Source organism: Argiope bruennichi, chromosome 3 (assembly GCF_947563725.1).
Source record: "Argiope bruennichi chromosome 3, qqArgBrue1.1, whole genome shotgun sequence".
Taxonomy (NCBI): domain Eukaryota; kingdom Metazoa; phylum Arthropoda; class Arachnida; order Araneae; family Araneidae; genus Argiope; species Argiope bruennichi.
In genome coordinates this window covers 101,114,747-101,138,629 of record NC_079153.1, presented here as the reverse complement: position 1 = coordinate 101,138,629, position 23,883 = coordinate 101,114,747, and the positions used below count along the sequence as shown (strand labels likewise).

At 28.1% G+C, this 23,883-nt stretch overlaps 1 protein-coding gene across 1 annotated transcript in view; it reads left to right on the top strand.

The window, feature by feature from the left end:
- The first annotated feature begins 502 nt into the window (after positions 1-502).
- Positions 503-23,883, top strand: part of LOC129963049 (glycogen-binding subunit 76A-like) — a 53,397-nt gene continuing 30,016 nt past the window's right edge. The window contains exons 1-2 of the mRNA XM_056077071.1: positions 503-1,057; positions 12,851-14,132. Coding sequence (XP_055933046.1) covers positions 649-1,057; positions 12,851-13,902 — 1,461 coding nt within the window. The 5' untranslated portion in view covers positions 503-648 and the 3' untranslated portion in view covers positions 13,903-14,132. The remainder of the gene's footprint in view (positions 1,058-12,850; positions 14,133-23,883) is intronic.

The window sequence follows — 23,883 nt, the reverse complement described above, 5'->3', positions numbered from 1 at the left end:
TCTCATATCTAGCTTTGAAAAGAGACACATACGCATTAATGTTTTTCTTTCATGGCATCCATTAAGGATAACGTTCAGGGTATATGAAATCGCTCTGGTGGCCGAAATTCGAAACAGGATCAATCAATTTGAAAAAGTTTCGAATTCAGACAAGATTAGATTTAGAAAAAAGTCACTGAGTTGGTAGATTTTCACTTTCGACAATTAATGAAAAGTAAATAATAACAATCCTTTGAACGAAGCTGAAATCGGCTTCATCGTGCTGCAAGAGCGATTTTAAAATAATAGTCTGAGCAAAATGCTATTCAAATTATCAATAAATATTTCAAACTTTTTAGTGTCCTACTTTAATGCCCTCCTCACCCCAAAATTCATTGTTGGGAGGGGAGCCATAACACACGCCGGCCGGCTCGATGAAAACGAAACCATCGCGCATCTCCCACAGATGGCGCTCTGTGCCCATCCAAGGACGTTTGGCGGTCACACGAGGCAGATCAAACGACGATCAGGCGAAGAGCGCGATGCCGCTGCGAAGTCGGAAGCAGTACCGGCGACAATCGTAAACAACCAACTCTTGCCTCCGTGCCTCTCAACCTTGAGAACAAGAAAGAATTATAGCGCGCTTCTAATTTTAGACTCCACCTTTTCATGCCCGTCCTGGGCTTCCGAGATCACTTGGCTATGTCGTGTAGCCTTAACCTGGCGAGTTGTCGCCTCAGAGCGGAGGCACTAGCTCGCCAATTGAGCACCAACCTGTGGAGCCCGCGATCGACACAGGGGTCACCAGGAGACAGTGGCTGTGTGTCGCCTTGCTTCGGACTACCGACTTCTCACTTGGTGATTGACAGGCCGCCGCTCAAGATAGATCAGCATTGGAGGATGTCCAGCCTAGATGATGAGGAGGAGCAGGAGCAGCTCGTGTCGTCGTCCTCCCACCCTGGGATGCGAGGGGAAAACGGAGATGTAGGGGTCTGTGCCTCACCTCCACAAATATCTCCTCCTTACAGTCCCATGGAAAAAGCAGGACTCATGGGAAAAGATGCTTCAGGCATTTTCGGTAAGGGACCAGTGATTTGTTTGTATACAAATGCATGACCTATATGTAGGTCATGTTTTGGTTCAGCTTCTAGATATTTCTGAATGGCAGTGGGATATGAAAACTCCCGACAGGGAAAATTCTTCAATAAATGACATAAAAAAAACCCTTAACAATTTTATACGTATATATACTTTATGAATTTCTAATATCATTTTAAATTTTTGCATGTGCACCCGTAAATTATGACAAAAACAATTTCAATATTTTGGAAATTTGAACAATTATGCTACGATAATTTTCATATAATTATTAAACTGAGAGCTTTTGATTAAACATCAGTTTGCTATATCATGGTAATTGACATTAATTATTCGTAACTTAAATTTAATTTTTGTTATAGCAACACCTAGTATTGTATAAGAAATATATATATATATATATATATATATATATATATATATATATATATATATATATATATATATATATATATATATATATATATATATATATATATATATATATATATATATATATATATATATATATATACACGCACACACAATACATACAATAAATATAATAATTTAAAACTGGACCACATTAAAAAAAAAGATACGTCATTTATATAAATACATCTCTATTTCATTTGTTTTTATTAAATTTTAGGTTTATAGAATATCTATTATAAACCGATAAAAAAATAAGGGCAAAAAATCAGAAATTTTTACCTTCATTCTGTTAATATCCGCAGCTTTTTAGAAAATATATGCAAGATTTTTTTAAAAGCTGATTAAATTATCCTTTATATAAATATTTATCATTATCTTTGCCTGCTAAAAAATAATTTTTTGAGAACTAAATTTTAATGAAAAATTATTCTGTATATATTCTACGTTCCAGATTTAAAGGTCAATCAAAAATAAAAGCTTAAACAAACAAATAATTTCCAGTATTATGTATCTTCTTCTGGTTTCAGTATTATTTATATTTTCTGTATTTTCTACTAATAATTTCAATTCGATAGAGTTTTTCTTAAAAAAATACGTCATTAATCACGTTTTGCAGTTTTTTTTTAAAAAATGTTATTGATTTTGAACGCATACCTTTATAATTTGGATGTTGGGGGGGATAACCTATTTTTTGCCCTTTAAATACTAAATATATCATAAATCCCATATATACATTTTTTTTTACATGGTTGTAAAAAGTTACAATGCTTTTAGTGCTCTGATATTTTCACATTGGCAAAATGCCAAAGTTTTTTTTTTTTAATTGTGAAAAAAAAATATTTTTATGAATTATTATTTTAGTATTTTTATGAATTTGGGCTTAGCTTTTCTTTTTATGATATCATCTCTTAGCATTTAAATGATTTTTTTTATATCGCGGTATCTCTTTCTTCGTTAAAATAATTCATTTAATTTACGACTTACTTTTATGTTTCATTGTTAGAATGATTTATAATCTTTAAGAAACTATCAATCCATAAGTAAACAATGTGCAAAAACACCTATATAATTTTTCTGAATCTATATAATAATAAAATATAAAATATACATTGTATTTAGAGAGCGCTAATGCTGCTGCAACTAAAACACAAATGAACTTAACCAAATTAGAAATCGGGCCGGATTCAGTTAATCTTTCTTTTTGATTCTTTGACTATTAACTTAATATTTATTTCTAATTTGGTTATAATCTTTAACTAAGACATTTTTCTGAGATGGTAGTTTTGTTCACATTTATTAAATTCACATTTAGGCTAACTCTACCATGGAATTAATTTGAGCTTGATCTGAACAATTTTTTATATTTTATACAAGTTTTTATAATTTTCATTTATTTTAGTTTATTTTTCATATCATATTTTTAAAACAATAGTTTAAATGAATGTTTGAGCAATCAAAGATTTATATTATAAAGCAATTAGTTCACTTGTTTTTTAACAATTATCATTTTTTTTTGCAATAGATTAAATGAAATCATAAACTTTTTAAAATATGTAATGCATCATGAAGCTAAGGAAAATATATCAAATAATTTTTAATATTTCACTGAAGTATTATGTAGGAAATATGTTCGCTAAAATTGTTCGTTAAATAAGCTTTTAATCCTACTAAATATTGATCAAAGAAATAATCATATCGACAGTGGATAAAATAATTTTATAGAATTATCATTAAAAATATCAAAGTACCATCCCTCCCCGTTTACGTTATTTTTATCCTTATATTATGAATAAATTTATTAATTGACATTATAGAAATAAATTTATATTAACAAAATAAATGCTTAATTAGCACTTAAAATTGAAGTTTTCTTGCACATAACAACTTTCTTTGAACCATAATACCATTTTAATTGTATTACCGAAAAGTCTGACGTTTTATTATTAACTGTTACTGTATTTCCTCCTATCAGCGAAAAAAACTACTAAGTTTGTTTAATATTGCAACTATACATCAAGAAGGTCAAACTCAAATGCTTGAATGGACCTAATGAATAAGTCACAAACTCATACGAGCCTAAATCAATTTTTACTGTTTCCGAAATAACTTATGAAAAAGAACAAAGGGCGCGTAAGGTTAATACTTTTTTACTTATTTTCTATCTATCATCTTATACTATCTTCGGTTAATACTTTCTTTTCATATTTTCTGTATATCATCTTTCTTACTACGAGGGATATGTTGTCCTAAGTAAGTCATTTCAAAACTGATTCAAGATGAATATCAACAATTCTAGATACGACAGGACAATTATTTTCTTTCGTTAGTGAATATAATTGCAGGTATCAACAAGTACTACTAAGTATACAAATAAATTCACATGACAATTTTTCAGTGTTTTCCAATGAGGTTGACAATTATTTGTAAAATTCATGTATTCTAGCTTCCCTGAATTTTGCCTTGAAGTAGGAAAGGTTTTGGTTCTCGAGTACTTTCATTTGTATTTAGTTAGGTGATTTTATATATATATATATAAGGAGAATCTATTTTATATTTATTGATTGCTGTTAATGTTTATATATAATTATAAATTTAAAATTAAGTTGTGATTTTTTTAATTATTATATTGAATGTTTCCTATTCTATAAAGATATTCGTTTATAGATTACATGTATCCATGGACGGCGATTTTAACTCATTTGTTTTGCTAATGCACAATGCTAATTTTTCAATATGCTGGCACCATAGATACTTAGAATCATATAAATTACTGTTAGAAAGTTTGAAATAAAAATATATATGCAATTTTAATGGAAGCATAATAATATTTTTGGGTTCTTCATTTTTTGAAATTTTATTAATATAACAATTAATTATCAATTTTAAAAATGAAATGTAATAATAAATATTGAGGAATGAAATTAATGTAAGAAGACTCAAACTGCTACTTTGGTCAACAGGAAAAAAATTAAAAATATTAAATTTCCGCCTGTTTTTTTACTACGCTATTCGTCGTTTTCCTTCTAACTAATTTTAATGCTGTGAAATAATTGACTTCCCTATTTGCTAGACTACTAAATGCGCCACATATCAGAATAGCATGTAGGTATTTATTTTTACCAAAATATGTAGAAATAATTTTATACATTATTGTGCAATTTTGTATAAAAGTTAAATGAATTTAATTAATTTGTGAATTAATAATGAATAAATGTGAATTTGTGAATTAATAATTTACTAATATGTGAATTAATAATTTACTAATATGTGAATTAATAATTTACTAATATGTGAATTAATAATGTTTATTATTTTCGTTAATAATATTTATAAGTTCATTGGAAATTACAAATCGATAAAGATCGTGATATTTCTGAGATTTTTTCAGCTTTATTTAAAAAGCATTTCTCAGATCTTCAGTCTTCGATTAAGTTTTATAGATTATAATTGTGCTATCGAAAAGTGTGGCCCGTCATTGAAAAATAATCAATGGCGGTAATATATATTACGAATAATTTAGTTAATAAAAGATAGAAGTAATGTAATTTGATTTTTTATATCAATGAAAACGAATTTTGAGTACGTCTTTTTAAGTATTATCTCAATTATTTTTTTAGTTTTGGTATTTATTCAAACATTTCTTTTACTGAGACACTTCTTTTTCTTTTTGTTGGAAAATTGCTTCGAAATTTCTGAAAAAAGATAATAATTTCCTGTGCGAATCACGGATTCATTTTTAAGTCCTCCTAATTTTATGGTCAAAATACTAATGGAATTCTATGTTAGGTTTTAATATCTTAGTTTCAAACCGAATTCAAAAATTTTATTGATTTAAAAATTTTAAATGTTTTGAAAATAAATATAGATTACATTTACAAGCAAAAACTGATGTCTCCAGAAATTCATTTTAAACATCTCTAATCAAAATCTCTCTAAATTGGCTTTATTTGCATAGCTTTTATAGTATGCAAAGATATTTTAGGGACATCTAAATATTGCATTAGCAACAAGTATAAAAATGCAACAGTTTCAAACTCGGAGCGAATTAGATTACCTGCTATGTTGACTTTGATGATAACTATTTTAATTCTTTATATTAATAATATACTATAATATACATTTTTATGAATTTCTTTAAAAAATTATTTTTTGAAGTCCTTTCTGCTAAATTTTGTAATTTATTTTACCAATATAATTAACGCAAAATATTAATATTAAATATGTGCTTCAATCAATTTTGGTCATTTATGCCCAAATTAACTTTTATTTTGGAACCACACTGGTATTGATAAAAAAACTTTTTCATTATACTTTAATAGTGTAAAGATATATAGGTAGTATTGATCAGTTTTTAGTTTGATGGTTTGATGATCATAATACAAGTGCATATCCATCAAAGTCGATGTTAGAACATAATAGCCTGAAATTTTCTGTATAGAGTCGCTCTAACAAGTTGATGCTTGACGTTCGACCTTAGATAGGCGAGTATATATGCTGAGGAGCATTTTTTCTTCACTTCTCACTATTGATATATCTTTATTCGGGTGTTATATAGGAACGAGGCGCAGTCAAATTTAGCATGTTTTAATTCGAGATCACCTCCTAATTTATCAGAATAGACTCGTCTAATATTGCGTCGTTCTTGCGTCACATTCGCCGTCTCATCACAACTAGACGGTAGTTATTTTCAGTTTCTCGTTTTCGTATTTTATTATTTGCTGCGGTATCTGTAATTAAAAGGTGTCTTTGCTGCGATGCCTCTGCCAAAGAAAAGAAGAATGTAATGAAGAATGTTCTGAATGATAGAGATAGAAAAGGACACGAACCCATTTTGTATCCTATTGTTTTCTATGCCGACTTGTGAATAATGTTTATAAGCTGGCATACTTTCTGTAAATTACCACATGTGTGGTAATTCCTGCGTGATAAAAATATTTTATAACCATTCATCTAGAGATAACAAGAATGCAGAAATATCAAATTTAGCACATAATCAATTCTTGATTAATTGGTGCATCCTATAAAAGGTTTCTCAAAATTTAAATTTAATCAAAACGTTAGTGTTTTTTCTCAGTAACTTATAAGTATATTACTACGTAGAAAACATTTTTACATCGTTTTAAAATTAAGAGAGTTTTTTTAGTGATACTAACTTTATTTCTATATAAAATGCTTCTTTAATTTTAATAAAATAATATTTGTAAGTATATTTTTACTTGTTTTGGTGACTGAATCTATACTCATGCTCGTTGCGATGCTGTTAATTAAATTTTCCTGTGTATACCTTATTGCTGCTATATAATTGAGAATAGATTTTAGAAATAAGATAAATATTCACCAGAAAGTCTATCATTATCACTCTACAATATTCTTACTAGAGATTAAAATCACCTTTATATTTTAAAATCAAATTAATTAGTTTCAGATATCGATGGAAATCATTTCATCAAGATCAATAAATTTTTTTAGTAAGTTCAGGGCAGATTTTTTTTTGTTTAAAATTTTAAAGAAAGGAAAAAACTGAACACTTTAAAATTTTAATGATATGGGTTTATCAGAACTTGAAAATATTTAATAAATATAAGTTTTAAAGCGATTGTCAGTGCATTAATAATGCTATGAGTTATTTATTTAATTCTGTAATGTACTGACACTTTTCTTAAAATCATAATTACTTTCAAACAATGTGTATAATATTTTGAAAATTTTTGAAATTTTCATTAATTTTCTGCTTATTTAATCAAAGAAAAAAAAACAGATCCCCAATTTTCAGTCGTAATACATTTAATAGCAAGAAATAAAAAAACAATTAATTTGATAACATTTAACGCATTAAATGATGTTGAGCTTATGCATAACATTTATTATTTTCATAATCTTTTGTTTTCCCTGTCGAAATTTCCCCAATATTTTTAATGTAAAATGTGATCAGTTACTGTAATGATCCAAACCATGACACAAAACACCTTTTTATGAAACGATAGAATATTGAATATATGAAAGCCTTCTAACTAAACTGATCAAATACAAATTCATCTTTTAATTTTCATAAATCTCTGCAAATTGTTTCTTTAAAATCAGAAAGAATTGCGGGTACAATTTCTTTTAGCATATTATTTTTATTAAGAGAAATATCGAATTCAGCTTAATGATTCTGTTTACACACGTGGAAAATAGTTTCAAGTGTTTGAATGTGGTACATTCTGGAATGCTTCCAATTCAAGCAGATTATGAAATTAAACGGTTTTCCTTCTAGAACTTATCACCTATGAAAGGATGACAAGCAACAACATACCCCTTTCCCTTTTGGGCGAGCGTACAACTATTTACTTTCTCATGGTCTATGAAAGTATGAGTACACAGGAAGAGAGGATAGCTGTTCTTAAATTAACATCTCGTTTGTCATACGATTTCGTATGACAGGGCTGGATGCCAGCTGAAAGAAGTCATTTTCATAAGGTCGCTTTTGACGTTTGCAGCACGTGCATCTGTTTTGTTAGATGGAGTCTGCGAACTTTACTCTTGGAGGCAGCTGAACCACAATTTCAGCAGCTGTAATTCAATCTGGGTCTTAAAGCAAGCTAAAGTCTTTCGGAGTTTTGAGGGAATTTATAAAAAAAATAAGTAATACAAATGATTTAAATTTGATGTATTCTTTTATTTCATTTAAAGAATGGCTTTTTAATTGTATTTTAATGCAGGGTAATTTCTTTTGTGGCAATTTGAATAAAACGAAAGAAAAGAAATTACCTAATACAAAAGATTTAAATCTGATACATATAAACAAGCATCTATAATCTATGCCAAGAATCTGTAAATCTGTCATAATACATCTGTAATAAAAAGTTTGGGTCGAAGATTATTTTATACTTTTTAGTCCGTTTTAAAAACACTGTATATTAACTTTTTAAAAAAAATTAAATAATTATTTTAGCATAAAAAGAACATTTCTTCGAATTTATAAAATAAATTCTACTTGCCATTGTTTAAATTAATTATATTAGTAAAAATATATTTAAAAAATTATATCATCAATAGTATTTACATTTTTATTTTCATATATGCTAAAATGTTAATAAATTATATAAATATATCTTTGTGTTTATTCTCTAAAAAATTAGATTCAAAGGCTCCTAAGAGTAAATAAAGGGAAATAGATAAACTGAAATTTAACAGAATATTAATAAAAAGTCATTTGTAAAAGCCAGATCAATAAACTGAATCTTTATTCTAAAGAGTTTGATTAGTTGAATTTTTGATTGCGTTTTCAATGATAATTTTGTATTTTTAATTTAATAATATGACCCTATATAATTCATAATAGCAAATAGATGAACTGAAATTTAACGGAATATTAAAAGAAAGTCATTTTGTAAGAACCAAATCAATAAATTGAATCTTTATTCTAAAGTATCTGATTAGTGGAATTTCGGCTTGTGTTCAATTATAACTTTGCTTTTCAATTTAAAAATATAACTCTATATAAAGCATAAAGTCAAATAGATAAACTGGAATTTAAGAGAGCATTAAAAGAAAGTCATTTGCAAGAGTCAGATCAATAAATTTATAATTTAAAGAATCTGATAAATTAAATTTCGGCTTGTGTTCAGTGATGACTTTGCTTTTTAATTTAGAAATATGATGTTATGCAAAACATACAGTTTTGTGAAACCTGTATTCATCTATTTTCCCTCAAATTATTTATTTATTTTTCAAAAATTCATTAATTTCTATAATTTATTCCAAAACTGGACAATTAATCACATTCATTCCTTACTAGCAGACCAAAAGGAAATTTGATTAAAGGCGTTCTGAAAGTAAATAAAAGCAAATAGATAAACTGAAATTTAACAATTAAAAGAAAATCATTCCTAAGAGCCAGATAAATAAATTGAATCTTTATTTCAAAGAGTCTGATTAGATGAGTTTCTGCTGGTGTTCAATTATGACTTTTCTTTTTAATTTAAAAATATGACGCTATAAAACATAATGTTTTTTGAAACCTGGGTTCATTTATTTACCTTAAATTATGCATTTATTCTCAAAAATTTATTAATTTCTATAATTTATTCCAAAATTTGGCAGTAAACCACATTAATTTCTTATTATCTATCTATTTTATTTGAAAGTAATTAGATTAAAATCCTCCGAAATGTAACCAGTTATATTGAAATTAATTAACCGACTACTAAAAGAAAGTCATTTTAAGATCCAGATCAATAAATTAAATCTTTATTCTTAAGAGGGAGAGTAATTTAGGTAAAAGTCGTAAAATATGACGACATATAGGATAGGAAGAGATGGCGAAGAAACGGAAAGTGCTTTTGTCTGTCAGGGATTGTCTAACACGGAAATAGCGGCGGATGTGACGCTCGTCGATTTACCGTAACATCGATAAAGTATGGAAGAGTAGTGTCCTCATTGGAACTTCTCCAATTGTTTCAACGATAACATAAAAGTCAAAACAACATTCTTGAGATGAATGTTTACAATTCCTGAGATCCGATTGAACCCTTCGAACCCAGATTAGGTTTTTGAGATAATACATAAGATTTTGAAGTTTCCGGGAAAAATATTGATTTTATATTGATAACAATATGCTGTTATGATACTGTCTCAAGCTTATGCAAGTGAGTATAGTTTATTCATTTGAGGAATTGCCAAATCTGGAGTTAGTTTGCTTTTTCTGAAATTGTTTTTAAATGAAGATGCATTGACAAATGTTAAAATCACGAATTGAATTTCTACACGAGTTGGAATTGCGAATCTATGCTTGGGAATGAATATTAATATTATTTGCCTCGATATATCACTTGTATAATGTAACTTGAATTATTTCTTGTAGCTTATTCGTGACTGAAGAATAGAGAGATATTTTTCTTCTAGAAACGTTGTTATATCCTATTGTTTTGTTTGTTACGAAATTTAAAATTAACCATTCCATAACATGCTTGAGAATATAATTGTGTTTGTTGAATTTTAGCAACTATTGAGAAAGTTACTAGATTTAGTGCGATTTTTTTTTTCATTTCTAGATAGTAATCATCTAGATATTGTTGTTAGAACAATACATTCGAAATAAAGTTATTTGCATTTATAAAATATTGCATTAACTGACTAAAGTGTAAAAAAATTGCTCAGAGTTAAAAGGAAATTATTGTAGATTGGAAGATGATATATTTTCTCTGAAGAGTTTTAATTCTATATTTGATATAGTAGTTAAAGCCATTACTATTTATATTTTTAGAATATTTTTTGAATCTTCCTTATCCTGAAAATGATCTTTGCACGATTTAGTATGGAAGGCTGAATTTTTCTGTACGATATGTTTTGATATAGATTAAAAAACTTGCCATATTTTTCTTTAATGATGTGGAATGTTAGTTTTTAATTTAATCAGTTTTTAATCTAGTAAAGTTTTTATTACATTTTTTTTGTCTAATTTATATTTTAATAATAGCTTTTGGCAATCGGCTATTTCGCTGGGAAATTTGGTTTTATTTAATTTCAGTTAAATAGTTTCTACATTACGTGATATTTATAGTTCCTTTAACAAAATGTTTTTTAACAGCAAAAAGTGATAAATATTTAAATTGCGTTATTTATCTGTCCCGTTTATTGTGCACATCAACCTTCCTAATGAAGTAAAGTCACGGTTGCATGCAAATATAATTGTTCAAGTCACCTAGAATCAAATAAATTTCTAAATCGGCAATGTTTCTTTCTTATATGTATATAAAATACAAATTTGATTTTAATATTAAAATGACACATTTCGATTAAGTTTTAATTGAGAACATCTATCAGCTTGTTAAGTGGATTAAAACATGCTTATAAAAATTAAAGAATGGTCACTTTAATCTTTCAGCATATAGATATGTTACTTAATGTCTTAGAAAAGTTAAATAATAGATTTCACAAAAAAAAATAATGAAATAAAATATAAAAGGAAAAATTCATAACGACATTGCTAAGGAATATGAAAAAAATATGCAGAAAATAATAGGAAAAAATATACAATTGAATATTTATAAAAATAATGAAAACGATTTTATTTTTAATAAATTAATTATTTTATTTAATTAAAATAAATTTTTAATTTTAGAAAACATTGTTGTCTTATTATTATTTAACATATTTGTCCTGAATTGTTTTAAAGTACTTTTAAATTTCTTTTAAAGCACTAGCATATTATTTTTATCAGGATAATATGCTATTAGATATTCATAACATTGTATTAAATACTTAGAGTTTTATCATTATTATATAGAACATCAGATTTTCATATTTGGATTGATATTAGGAATTATTATTATTAGGAATTTATTCAATTCCATTTTAATATCAGATAGAAATTCAGTGCTTTTAAAAAGTGCTCTGACATTGGAGATCAATTCACATCCGATCAAGGTTAAATCTTGGAATTTTCATTATAATAAAAATCTTTATTCATTTTTTAAATATATGTTTTAGAATACTTAATACTATTTTAATATTGAATACTGATTTTATATTTGACTGCACTTTATTAGAAAGATTCCTCCGGTAAGAGTTGATGTTGTATCAAAATTTCCCACATAAGATCTGTGAGATCTTGATTTTTTAATTTACAAAAAGAACAGGAAATAAGTGGCGTAAATCATTTCATTACGTAATTGACTATAGAACATTGAAGAAGTGTAAAAGTAAACAACAAGGAACCTAATTAGATGAGCCGTTTGTTTTAATTTTATGCTTGCGTTTATCATTGTTGCTGACAGTATATCAACAATTATTGTTGTGGTGAGAAAAGATGCGCAATTTTTATTATCAATGCAAATGATAATTTGCAGAACTTCCATTTTTATTAACTTGCATTTTTGAACCTTAATTCCTAGCCTGATCAATTAAAAAAAATGGAGATTTAAAAGTACAGAATAAATATTTTATGTAAGGAATATTTAATCAAATTTATTTCTGAATATTTTTTCTTACTACTATCTATCCGTATCCAAAGGAGATACAACTAATCAGGAATTCATTAGTAGATTTAAGAAAATAACATGAATGGAATGAAATAAGAATTAGCGTGACTTCTATTATTGTAGTATTTTCATTCATAAATATAAAATAGATGGAATAAAAATAGACTGCTGTCATGTAACTTTTTGTTTAAAACGTCTTATAAGAAGACCGTATCAATCTTGAGATCAATTATCATATCTTACAATAATTTAAACTGTAATATTCTGTTTCTGAAAAAGTCTTAGCTATAAATGCTAATAAAAATGTGGAATGATTTTCAAAACGAAGTGATGAAAATATCTTGGGAATAACTGAGATATAATTAATAAAATTATTAATGTTTCTTTTTTTTCAGGTAATTACAATAAAGATGAGCACCACGTATGGAGACCCGATTCTCCTCCTGAGTCGTTTGCATCTGAATCCGAAATGCAGTCTGATTCTCCTGCTCTAACAATTGAGACAGAAGAACCTAGTAGCACCACTTCCAATAGTACCGAAACAGTATCCGAGCTGGCTAGTCCGATATATGACTACAAAGACGAAGGAAGTCCTCTTGCAGACGAACTTCGGAGTCGTCTGCAGCTGATAGAATCCTCTCAAACAAATGGGCTCTGTATGACCAGTCCAGTAGAAGATGTCAAAGAAGAAGACTTCAGTGTATCTTCAACCCTGTCCACTGAGACCACAGTTTCTGAAAATCTACTCTCTCCACCAGATTGCCATCGATTGGTACGCAGCACATCTTTGAAGACGGGCAAAACTCCACCTGGGACTCCAAGTCGAAAGAAAATAGTTCGATTTGCGGATGTCCTTGGTCTGGACTTGGAGGCCATTCGTCATTTCGTCAAAGACGACGACGCGCCCATAGTTCCTCAATCTGCCTTCGCTGATCTGAAAGTTCGACCATCCTCAAGCAATCCCTTTTTGCCTTGGAGTAACAGTACACCAGGCTTGACACAAGCAGGGTGCAAATTCGTTACTCAGTTTGAACAACCCGGGTCCGATCCACATTTTCTGGATAAAGTCCGGCAGCAAAAAGTGTGCCTAGAAAATTGTATTACCAACGATCTCCGCGTAACAGGAGTCGTAAGAGTGCTGAACTTAGGTTTCGAGAAACTGGTGGAAGTGAGATACACAACCACAGAGTGGGCAGCCCATACAGACCTCAAAGCGGACTATATACCATCCTCTTGCGATGGCTTTTCGGACAAATTTACTTTTACTCTTCATCTTCCTCACCTTTCTCCTGGTCAAAGACTGGTTTTTGCTTTGAAATACGTGGCTAATGGCCAGGAATTTTGGGACAATAACTCTAGCGAAAATTATGTGTTAAAGGTTCAGGCCAAAAGTCCTGAGTCGCAAGACACAACGACAGGCCCGAGGTGGTTGCACCATTTCATGTGATGTCCCATTGGCTGCCTTTTTTCCATTAGTAAAACTAAAGTAGATACTAAGAAACTTCAATGGTGCTTTATCCAGGGTTGTGCTGCCTCTAGTGAAAGAAACTGTAGAACCCCTTTCCGTTCTCAGCCTCTTATAACAAGTTTCTATTTATCAGCTTTATTCTTTTTTTTTATATATCTGTGATAGCATCTCCTTGGTCCGGGTCCTTTGCATCTTCTCTTGACATGCGAGTAAGTACATTTTTTCCCCTCAATTTAATATCATTATAAATGTATAAGATAAAAGTTTATCTGATGACACGATTAAATATAATAAAAGTCAATTTTGAGTGTTCTTAAAATTTACAACGTTGTTGGTTCATAGTTTGTTTTGAGTGAAGCTATTGAAAAATTTTCTAAATATGAAATTTTCTAAAGTGTCATTACAATTTTACTTTTTAACTTAAATGTATCCTTAATTATATAAGTTTCTTATTAATAAACTTGAACTAACTTTTTGATAAATTGATTCGATTGCTTATTGCTAAATATCAGAGCCCTATCCAGACGGCACAAACAATTACAGTGGTTAAGTTTAATATTGAAAAGAATCTGAATTGCATTAGTGTTAATTAATTTCACCTGATGACAATACATTTTCTCCTGAAACAGGGCATATCTTTTGATTTTAATAACATTTAAATTTTGATAGAATTGTACACAATATTTTGATGCTACAATAAAGTTTTTTTTTGATGAAAAATTGCTATTAAAATTATTTATCAATATTGCCAATAAATAATAACAATACATAATAATAATGCATATAATTTTTTTAAAATTGATTTTTTACTCTGTATCAAGGAATATAGGGTTTAACTGAATAATTTTGAATAAGGAGTAATTGAAAAGAGTGATTACGGTGCACACTGGTGAGGTCTTAACGAGCTAAGAAGCATGGTTTTATAATCAAAAGAAGAAATAAAAACTTTCACCTTTTTTTTTTTAATTTTTGTGTTTTTTTCTTGCAATTCTATTCTTTAAAAGTGAAACTAAAACTTTCGTAAGGCTTCATTGTTATTTCTCTACGCTGATTATATTCAAGAAAAGTTTTTTTAATTAGATATTTCTATAGAACAAAATGGTTATCAAAAATTTAATATATATATATTTTTTTGAATTTTCCTTGAGAAATAGCTTAGTTACAATTTACCTCTTGACGACTGTTATCTCAGAATACTTGGGAACATGCGTTTATAATAATAACCTATATTTTTATGTATTTGCGATAATTTTTTAAGATAGAAAGAAATATTAATCTTTTAAGGGAGATACTTTTTATGCTATCAATAATATTTATTCTTTCATGTTAGATTAACAAATGGCATTTAAAGAAACTGCTCTGCAACGTAATATTACTTTTCAAGTATAAAAGTAAGTTATTAATATTGATTTAAAGGCGTTTGACATCAAGTATAGAAGAAAGAAAGGAAACTGATGGTGAACTAGAAGAAAGCGTATATTGATGGAGGAATATGAAGATGATTATTTTTGACTCGTTTCAATAAGAAATGGTGGCTGAAGCTATAGTTCAGCAGTTCATCTCGAATCTTCCTTTATTGAGTTTTCAACAACCATACATAATTACGATTGATAACGTTGAAGGTGTCAGAATGAAGACCCATTATTCCTATGTCTGGGGGATTGGTGGAGTTGACGATGGTGAACACGAAACGATAGATTTCAGAAATTTGGTTTATCAAAATTCAGTTCATATGGCGAAGACAAATTTTTGATTTCTTTAGTTTGGTTTTGAGTTCTTTTCTTTAAATCTTTAGTTCCAGAAATAATCTTTGAAACAGATAGTGAGAAAGAAGACTTTATTTTATCAACGAGTGTACATGTCAGAGAAAAGAATGAGTAAATAGTGAATTGAACATTCTAACCAAAGTTCAAATTTTTATTACCAAATTAAAATACTACTTTTTACTGATTTTTTTGTAAGTTTTTATTTCTAATTCTTAAATATTTCTTTTTTATGTGCCATAATTCAGCAATTTCTATTTTTATACTAGTTCATTTCCCAGTTTTTTTTTCTTTTCTTAAAAAGTTCAAATTCAGAGAATGAACATGATATGATTGCTTATATGCAATATTCCATGAAATTGAATTTGATATTTTTGCTGAAAATAAGTAAAAAAGCTATACTTTGGAATGACAGAGAACAGCCAGTAAAATATATTTTCTGCGAAATGTATTTTACTGGTTCTGCATCTCATCATTTCAAATACAATCTCTTCAAATCGAATAAAAATTCTGAAAAACGTCTGGAGAAAATTTTCCAACTATCTCAATTGGCCTAATTAAAAAAAAAAATAAAACAATATGAGTTTCATTTCAGAATATTGATTTTTTTGGACCAGAGTCTACTGCAAACAAACTGAAAATATATTCTCTCTTGCACTAGGTCTGTCAACGTAAGTAGGACACCATTGTGAATTGATAAAAAATTGCACTTATTGCGAATGTCTTAAAAATTCTATTGTTCTCTCTATTTCTGCGTATTATTCCTGAGCTTTTATCCGAATACTTTCTAAGTTATTGACAATATTTTTATGCCCTTAAATGACTGAGGAAACTCTTATTTTGATTTCTTTTTCTTATCTAATCCTTTGATTATATCTTTCTGAATGTCAATAAAAATCTTTCAAGTGCCTCTAAGAAAATTATCTGATAAGATTGCTTTTATGTCAACAAGTTTGGAAGTTATGACATTCCAGATAAAATAGCTTTTATTTGTTTTGAAACGGATTTAGGACTCAATTTGTGCAATTTCTTTTGCCTGTTCAGCACATTAGATGCTAATATTTCTGCCTATATTTGGAGGAGAAGCAACATTATCAGTTGGCAGCCTGTTAATATAGTTTATCTGTAGTTCAATGGTTATTCAAAAAAAATTTATAAATTTTGTTGAGCTAAGCTGTTTACTTAAATTTGATTCAGACGATATTTTACTTTAAATTCTTTTTTAAAACGAGATGAAATAACGTGATTAAAAACTATCATGTGATCGTTATTAATTATTTAATATAATCCATAGAGAGTGATCTCTCCGAAACTTTCTCGAACATTCTCCAATATAAGTCATATCGCACTCTGCTCACGTAAAAAGTGGACCTGTGTAAAGCCGCGATTGCCTTACATGGCATTGGCGAACAATAGTTACGATATATATATATATATATATATATATAGCTGTTGTCATCAGATATCATATTGAATTTTATTAATTTAAGGCAATACATTTACATAAATACGGAAATCCAGCCAACAGACGACCAAACCTTTAATGGATTAGGTTCAAAATTTAATTGAATCTATATTTTAGATGTTAAACTGCCAATATGCCAATTTCATCTTTCTAACTCAACGTGCTTTTGAGTCATCATGTTCACAGATATACAAGTATAATGCCAAAAGTTGGTTTCATGGAGATTTTAAAAAGGGAAATTCGACGAAATCTCAAGTTCGAATTTTTTGGCGAGTCCATAAAAAGAATGAAACACTTTCCGTTAGGTACTTAATATAGTGATGCCTTTCTTTAATTAGAAACACCTATATTATGAACTTATGCGTAGTTTTTGCTTGTTTTATTGATTCTAATAATATGTCATACACAGTGAATATTTTTGCTATTCCTTTATTATATCCGTTCCCAGACTTTATTTGGCGACTTAAGCTACGCTCCACGATTGCAATTTCAGTTCACATTTGTTAGAAGACTACAAACATTTTGGTGATATTTCATCACCATCTGGACGACAATGAAGTTTTATGAAGATTGAAACTTTATAGAAATAGCTTTGTTCCATTAATTTTATAATAGCTTTTGTATTTAATGTGCACATTTTGCATATTGAATACAAAGTAAATAAATGTCTACAGAAGTATTAGTTCTTTTTCTTAGTAAATCACGGTATCATCATTTTTCAAAGTTATACAATTCATTTTTTTGTTAACTATTTTTGATAGGAATGGTTATTTTCTAAATTAAGTTCTAACAATACTGAAAAATTTAGAATTCTAAACATAGATTGATACAATTTATTGATTTCTGTGATACTTGAGAAAATTATTCGGTCTGTTATATATGTATAACAATACCGTAAATAATTACTAAAAATTGTATTTATTTTATTAAAAATTAATTTAACTACTAATATTAATGACAAATACTCTTCCGTATTTCTATAATTATATTCAATATAGTCTATAAGTAAAACTTATTTCTTGTTTGTTTTTTTTAATTAAGAAAAAATATGAAGTTCCTCTTTGAGAAAGTTTTCTCCTGATTTCTTTGTTAAGATACAAGATCTATGCTCACCTAGTTACAGAAGTTCTTCAATAAGCCCGGATCATTTATCTTCTTGAATTAATTAAGTGACTCGACATCTTTCATCCTGAAATAGATCAGTGAACAGCATGTTACCAGACGCAAACTGTCTAACTGTCTTGTAGTCAATGTATCACTTGGATTACATGAAGCACGCATATGATTATTGGATTATTTACGAGGAAATTACTTTTGTCCATATCTGATATTCGTAATTAATTGAGTAATTGCTCAAGTTTAGTAGTTTTTCAGCTAAATTTTTTCATACAAATAATACTTGTGTATTATGGTGATCTACTAGGGACTTATTTTATATCTACTGTATTTATTAAAACTTTTCAACATACAATATTTAGAATTGAATTTCCTAAATGCATGTTATTCTTTGAACTCTTATAGAGCTGATAAATAAATAGCATTTTGATTTTGAATAATTTTAACGGTATTGTTTAGGTACTTTTGAATAATTCATTTTAATTTTTAAAATTTTTTAGAAAAGTTTCCATATGAAAATTTTATTTTCAAAGTAAACTATACAGAATAGAATTTATCGGTTTTTATCATATATTATTAAGATGTTTTAATTGAAACTTTATTCACATATAACCTATTCCGATTTAAAGACTTCAACGAAAAATAAAGTTCGTAAAGAATTCTAAATGATTAGTTTTTTTAAATTCGGAAATGAAATTTTTTATCATTTATCTATAATTTAGCTAAAGATTTTGTTCCATCGTTTTTTACCGATTTCAAAAATTTTCATAACTAAAATAATTTACTCGTTAAACTAAAAATATTATAAAGAAGGTAACCACTTTTTGCTGAATGCACCATTCTTTTATTTTACTATTTTTCATTTTTTTTACTAAACTATCATTTCTCTACTTCCATTACTTCTTCTACCATACTTCTTTTATCCTTCTTTAATATTATTAGAGGATTATTCTAACATTTTGTTTTGTAATTAATTCATTCTTAGTTTTCCTTTATTGATTTATTTCATCTCTTATTAATATTGATTATAAAAAAATTGTAACAAAATTTTTTAATAAATTGTTTTACAAATTTTAAATTTTAATTAAATAGCATATTTTTTATAATATAAAAACATCCCATCATTGAGTTCGAAGACACGTGCCTTCTGAAAAAAAGCTTAGACGGAAAAAACGTCATATCTGAGAACTTTCTAAACGGATGCTTATTGGGAAATGAAGGTCCGCCTTTATTTGTAACCGATTAACAATTTCCAAGTTTCTGAATTCAATTCCTGTATTTTTCATAAAAGGATCACTGAATAAAATTGTACATAATTGCATTTTTTCCCGAATATAAAGTGTTGTTAGCAGAAAGAAGCACTTTAAATGGTTTTGTAAATGAAAAGCATTAAACATTTAATACAGATTACAAAGCAAAATCTTCCTTGCTTTAATTACAAAAAAAATTACTATAATCTGGCGTACGGTTGCTTCTATAAAGACATCTATAAAATTTTTAATAAAATCACGTACTTCAGTGAATTACAATGTGAGTACCCTTGGAATTCAAAGAAGGTCAAGGATATACTGCAATTCTTTCCAAGTATTATCCACCATTTCAGGTGATACACTAGAGACAGCATCTGCGATCCTAACTTTGAGTGTAGCAATATCTTCATCTGGCCTTGCAAACACTTTGTATGTTTTGTAACATCAGATTGACAATGAACAGTTATGACCGATTTGAAATTATGGAAGAAAAAACACATTGAATACTTTCCTTCGCTGATGCCCTTTTGTTAACAATCGAATACAAAATTACTATTTCTGCATTAACTGCACTATCTATTGAACTAAAAGACATTAAAATCACGATTATTCCGCAGTAAAATTTCACAATATTACTTTCAGGTAGTAAAAGTAAAGTACTAGTACTTTTTTGTAATCAAGAAAAGATTTTATGATTACTATATTTTTAGCACAAGATACTGTAGGATACCTCCATGATGCTTTTCGATATTTTGAATGCTAGACAATACCATGAAGATATCGGAAAATTTTTCTTGGTATTTTGTACTAATAGAATATAGTTTAAAAATACGATAGAAGTGTTTTTTGGGGTGGAAATATGAATTTTAAAATAACTTGTAGAAAGTGGTGCTCTTTACATTCTCTGGTATAAAGTGCATAGAAAAACAATATTGTTATTGCCGAGAAATTCATTCCTAAGATTTCAATTAAATTTCACACTTTAGACTTCACTAATTAAAAAAAAAAGAGAGAGAGAGAGAGAGAGAAAATATAACAAAATATATTTTCATATAAGAGATTTTGAAAATGAATTTATCATCTGAAATATTCATTGCTCAAATTTTGTGTCATTTAAACTAATACAATGGCATTGATAACCTTAGAGGTGATGCAGTTTGATTGTATACAAAAAGAATTAAGAAAAAAATATTCCCGCAGATTTAATGTTTTTTTTTTTTTACGTTTTATATCCTACTGAGAAACAAATTTTCTCTCACAGTGTTTTCATTTTAGCTTATGGAAAAATATTTTAATAATTCATACTTTTTCTCCATCGTATTTCTATCAAATTAGCGCTGTTGGAGATAGAAATCGATGAGCTTATCGCCCTAATACATTGTTTTTATTTACTCCATACATGAATAATTTAAATCCTATAGTTAAGTTATTAATTTCCACAACTAGGTTATGGAGCTTGTGGATATATTTTTGCTTATCATTTTTTCCCTACCATCGATTTATTACCTATTTATTTATTCCATTATGACGTAGCTAAAATTCATCCGTCCATTAAACCCATATATACTGATGATAACTTGCTCTTTCGTGATTAATCCTTACGATTTGATTAAATATTGATTTATATCTCATTCGTAATAAATTTTGGTTACGATGCTATTTATTATGAACTGTATTTTTTGGTTGATTTAATTATGAGGAAAAACTTCTCATTAGAAATAAATTTGATGAAATTGGACAATGTTACAAATGCCTAATTTTGTAAAAAATATGATTTTAACTCCTTTTTGGTCAAATTAGACTTGGCTTTCTGTGTTCATTGATGCATTTGGGATTATTGCTTGAATTCGGTAAATGATAGTTTGGAGACAAGATCTGTATTAAGGATATGTGTTCTTTAGAGATCCCATAGTTACTGTTACAGGCAATTTTCGAGTGTAGTGTTAATAAGTTCATTTGATCTTTCCAGATTCCTTGAACTATCAAATTTATGTGCCCTAAAATTTGTTTTAAAACAATTTTAATATCCTTGGTTCCAGATTTTTTTATAGTACGTTAAAGTAATATAAACATAGCTTAAGATGGAAAATAATAAAAAAAAAATTCCTTTCATACAGAAAATTGAATGACTAAACGAAGGGGACTTTCCATGCATTGAAATAGCGTGCATTAATTTTTAAAATGATACAGTGAACAAGTTATTTTTCTTCATATTATAAAAAAAGGGATTTTTCTAAAAAATTATAAGGAATAGAGGAAACTAGTGGGAGTGGTCTTCAAAAAACTTTGTGCTTTTTACTTTTTAATAAATATTTTTGAACATTATTAACAGTATTTTATTGGCGAACAATAGTTACAAAAGAATCTATTAACGAGCAATCTTTACCGATTTTATTTGGTATTTAGTCCCAGGAATGAGGTTATTATACAAGTACTAGAACATGAAATGCACATTTTAGACTTCCTTTTTCCTGCCAGTTTCAACTACAATATATGATAAAGAACTACTATTGTAGTTATAAAACCATTATTATTATTAATGCTGAGAGTTTTTTAAAATTTTTTTTACTTTTGACATTAGGTTTAATTCTTGTAAAAGTATAAACCAACGAAAAATCATTCCAAATTTGATAGGTGTCTACCATTCAAATGTTAAACTTGAAATGTAGATACCAAATGTTCTTAATGTTCCAAATATTATTCATCTAGCTGTATTTGTTTTGTTACTCTCACATTAATTTATAGTGTCGTATATATATCATATTGCATTCGGATTGCCGGACTGACAGACTTCCTCAAAATGGATTTCGTTCAAAATCTAATAGAAAGCGGCACATTTTGTGTAAAGACTATATAGCAAATTTCATTGTGTTTTTGTGTTATTGTGTTCACAGACAAATAGACATGATGCCAAAAATATGTTTTCCGGACCGTGAGAGGTCTGAAACGTGAGGATTTTTCAAAATCTCGAGTTCGAATTTTCGGATTATTATTATTATCTATATAAATATTTTGTTTAGCAGAAAGTAAAAAACTGCTTATTTTGAGCATTCATTTTCGATTTTTTTTTGCAATTACAATAACGTTTTCTTTGTATACTTTATATACGTGAAGGTAAACATTTAAAGGTGATTTGAAATTTAATCTGAAACATTGTGGCATGCTAATCTTTTGAGTTTTATTCATCTGTTTTTATTTTAAAATTTGCTTTTAATTATATAGCAGTAATTATGTACACATAAAAGTGAATAGATTACTAAATAAAACAACTAGAAAATTGTTATAAAATGTAATTGAAAATATTTTTTAAAAAATGTTCAAATCAGTTAAAAATGCTCAGAGCTTAAATTAATATCTCTTAAATACTATTTTTGAATTTTAAAGGGATGTAAAAATGATTCAGAGCAATATCATGATCTGATATTTGTGAGAAAGAGACTAAAAATTATTTTTAATTAAAAACTTTAAAAAATATTTTTTGAAAAAAAAACCATTTATATTGAGCGGCTACTACCCAAGAAGTAACTAGGTGCTAAATTTGGTAGTTCTAGTTCAAATGGCTCCTGCAGAGCGTTTTGAAAATTTTTTGGATCAAGTGTGTCGTATGATACAGTTTACAGATACTGTGAAAGCCTGCTAACATGCATTAAAAAACCGGTCTGATTTTTCTGTCAAACTCTTTATCTATACTTATCTATACTTTATCTATACTTATAATAAAGCTCAATGTGTGTGTGTGTGTGTGTGTGTGTGTGTTGGCGCTCTACAGACCAGGTCATTCGACATACAGCTATCAAATTTGGTACATATATACCTTAGAGGTCGGGAATGTGCACCTGGGGTCTCTTTTTTTGAAATTTTAATTAGAATTTTAATTATTAATTAAAAACTAACTTTCCCGCCAAAAAAATCTTCCATTTTCCCCAGCGCCAACTTTTCCGCCAAAAAAATCTTCCCTTTTCGCCACCGCCAAATGAGTAATGTTTGTTTGTTTTTTCTCCCAACAATAATGAGGCTAGGGTTAACATTTTTCGGCGGATTATTTCAAACGATTCTGTTTATTTTCTTAATGTTTGATGCATTTAAAATTAAACATTGTTAATTAATCGATCCTTCAGATTCATTCTGAAGTACTTTTGTATTAAAATAAAACAGAATAAAGGAAATTAAAAATTTCTAATCCGCATAGCGTTACCCCAACTCCCGTAGAAAAAAAATCACGTATTTGCGTTACGTAACTGGCGAAAAAAATTCACGCATGCTCATTCTGTTCTCACTGTTGTCATGACAACCATTATCAGCAGATGATTTAAATTATTTTTCGGTTAGTTGCATTCTTTTGTAATTAAAGTGTATTTATGTTAGT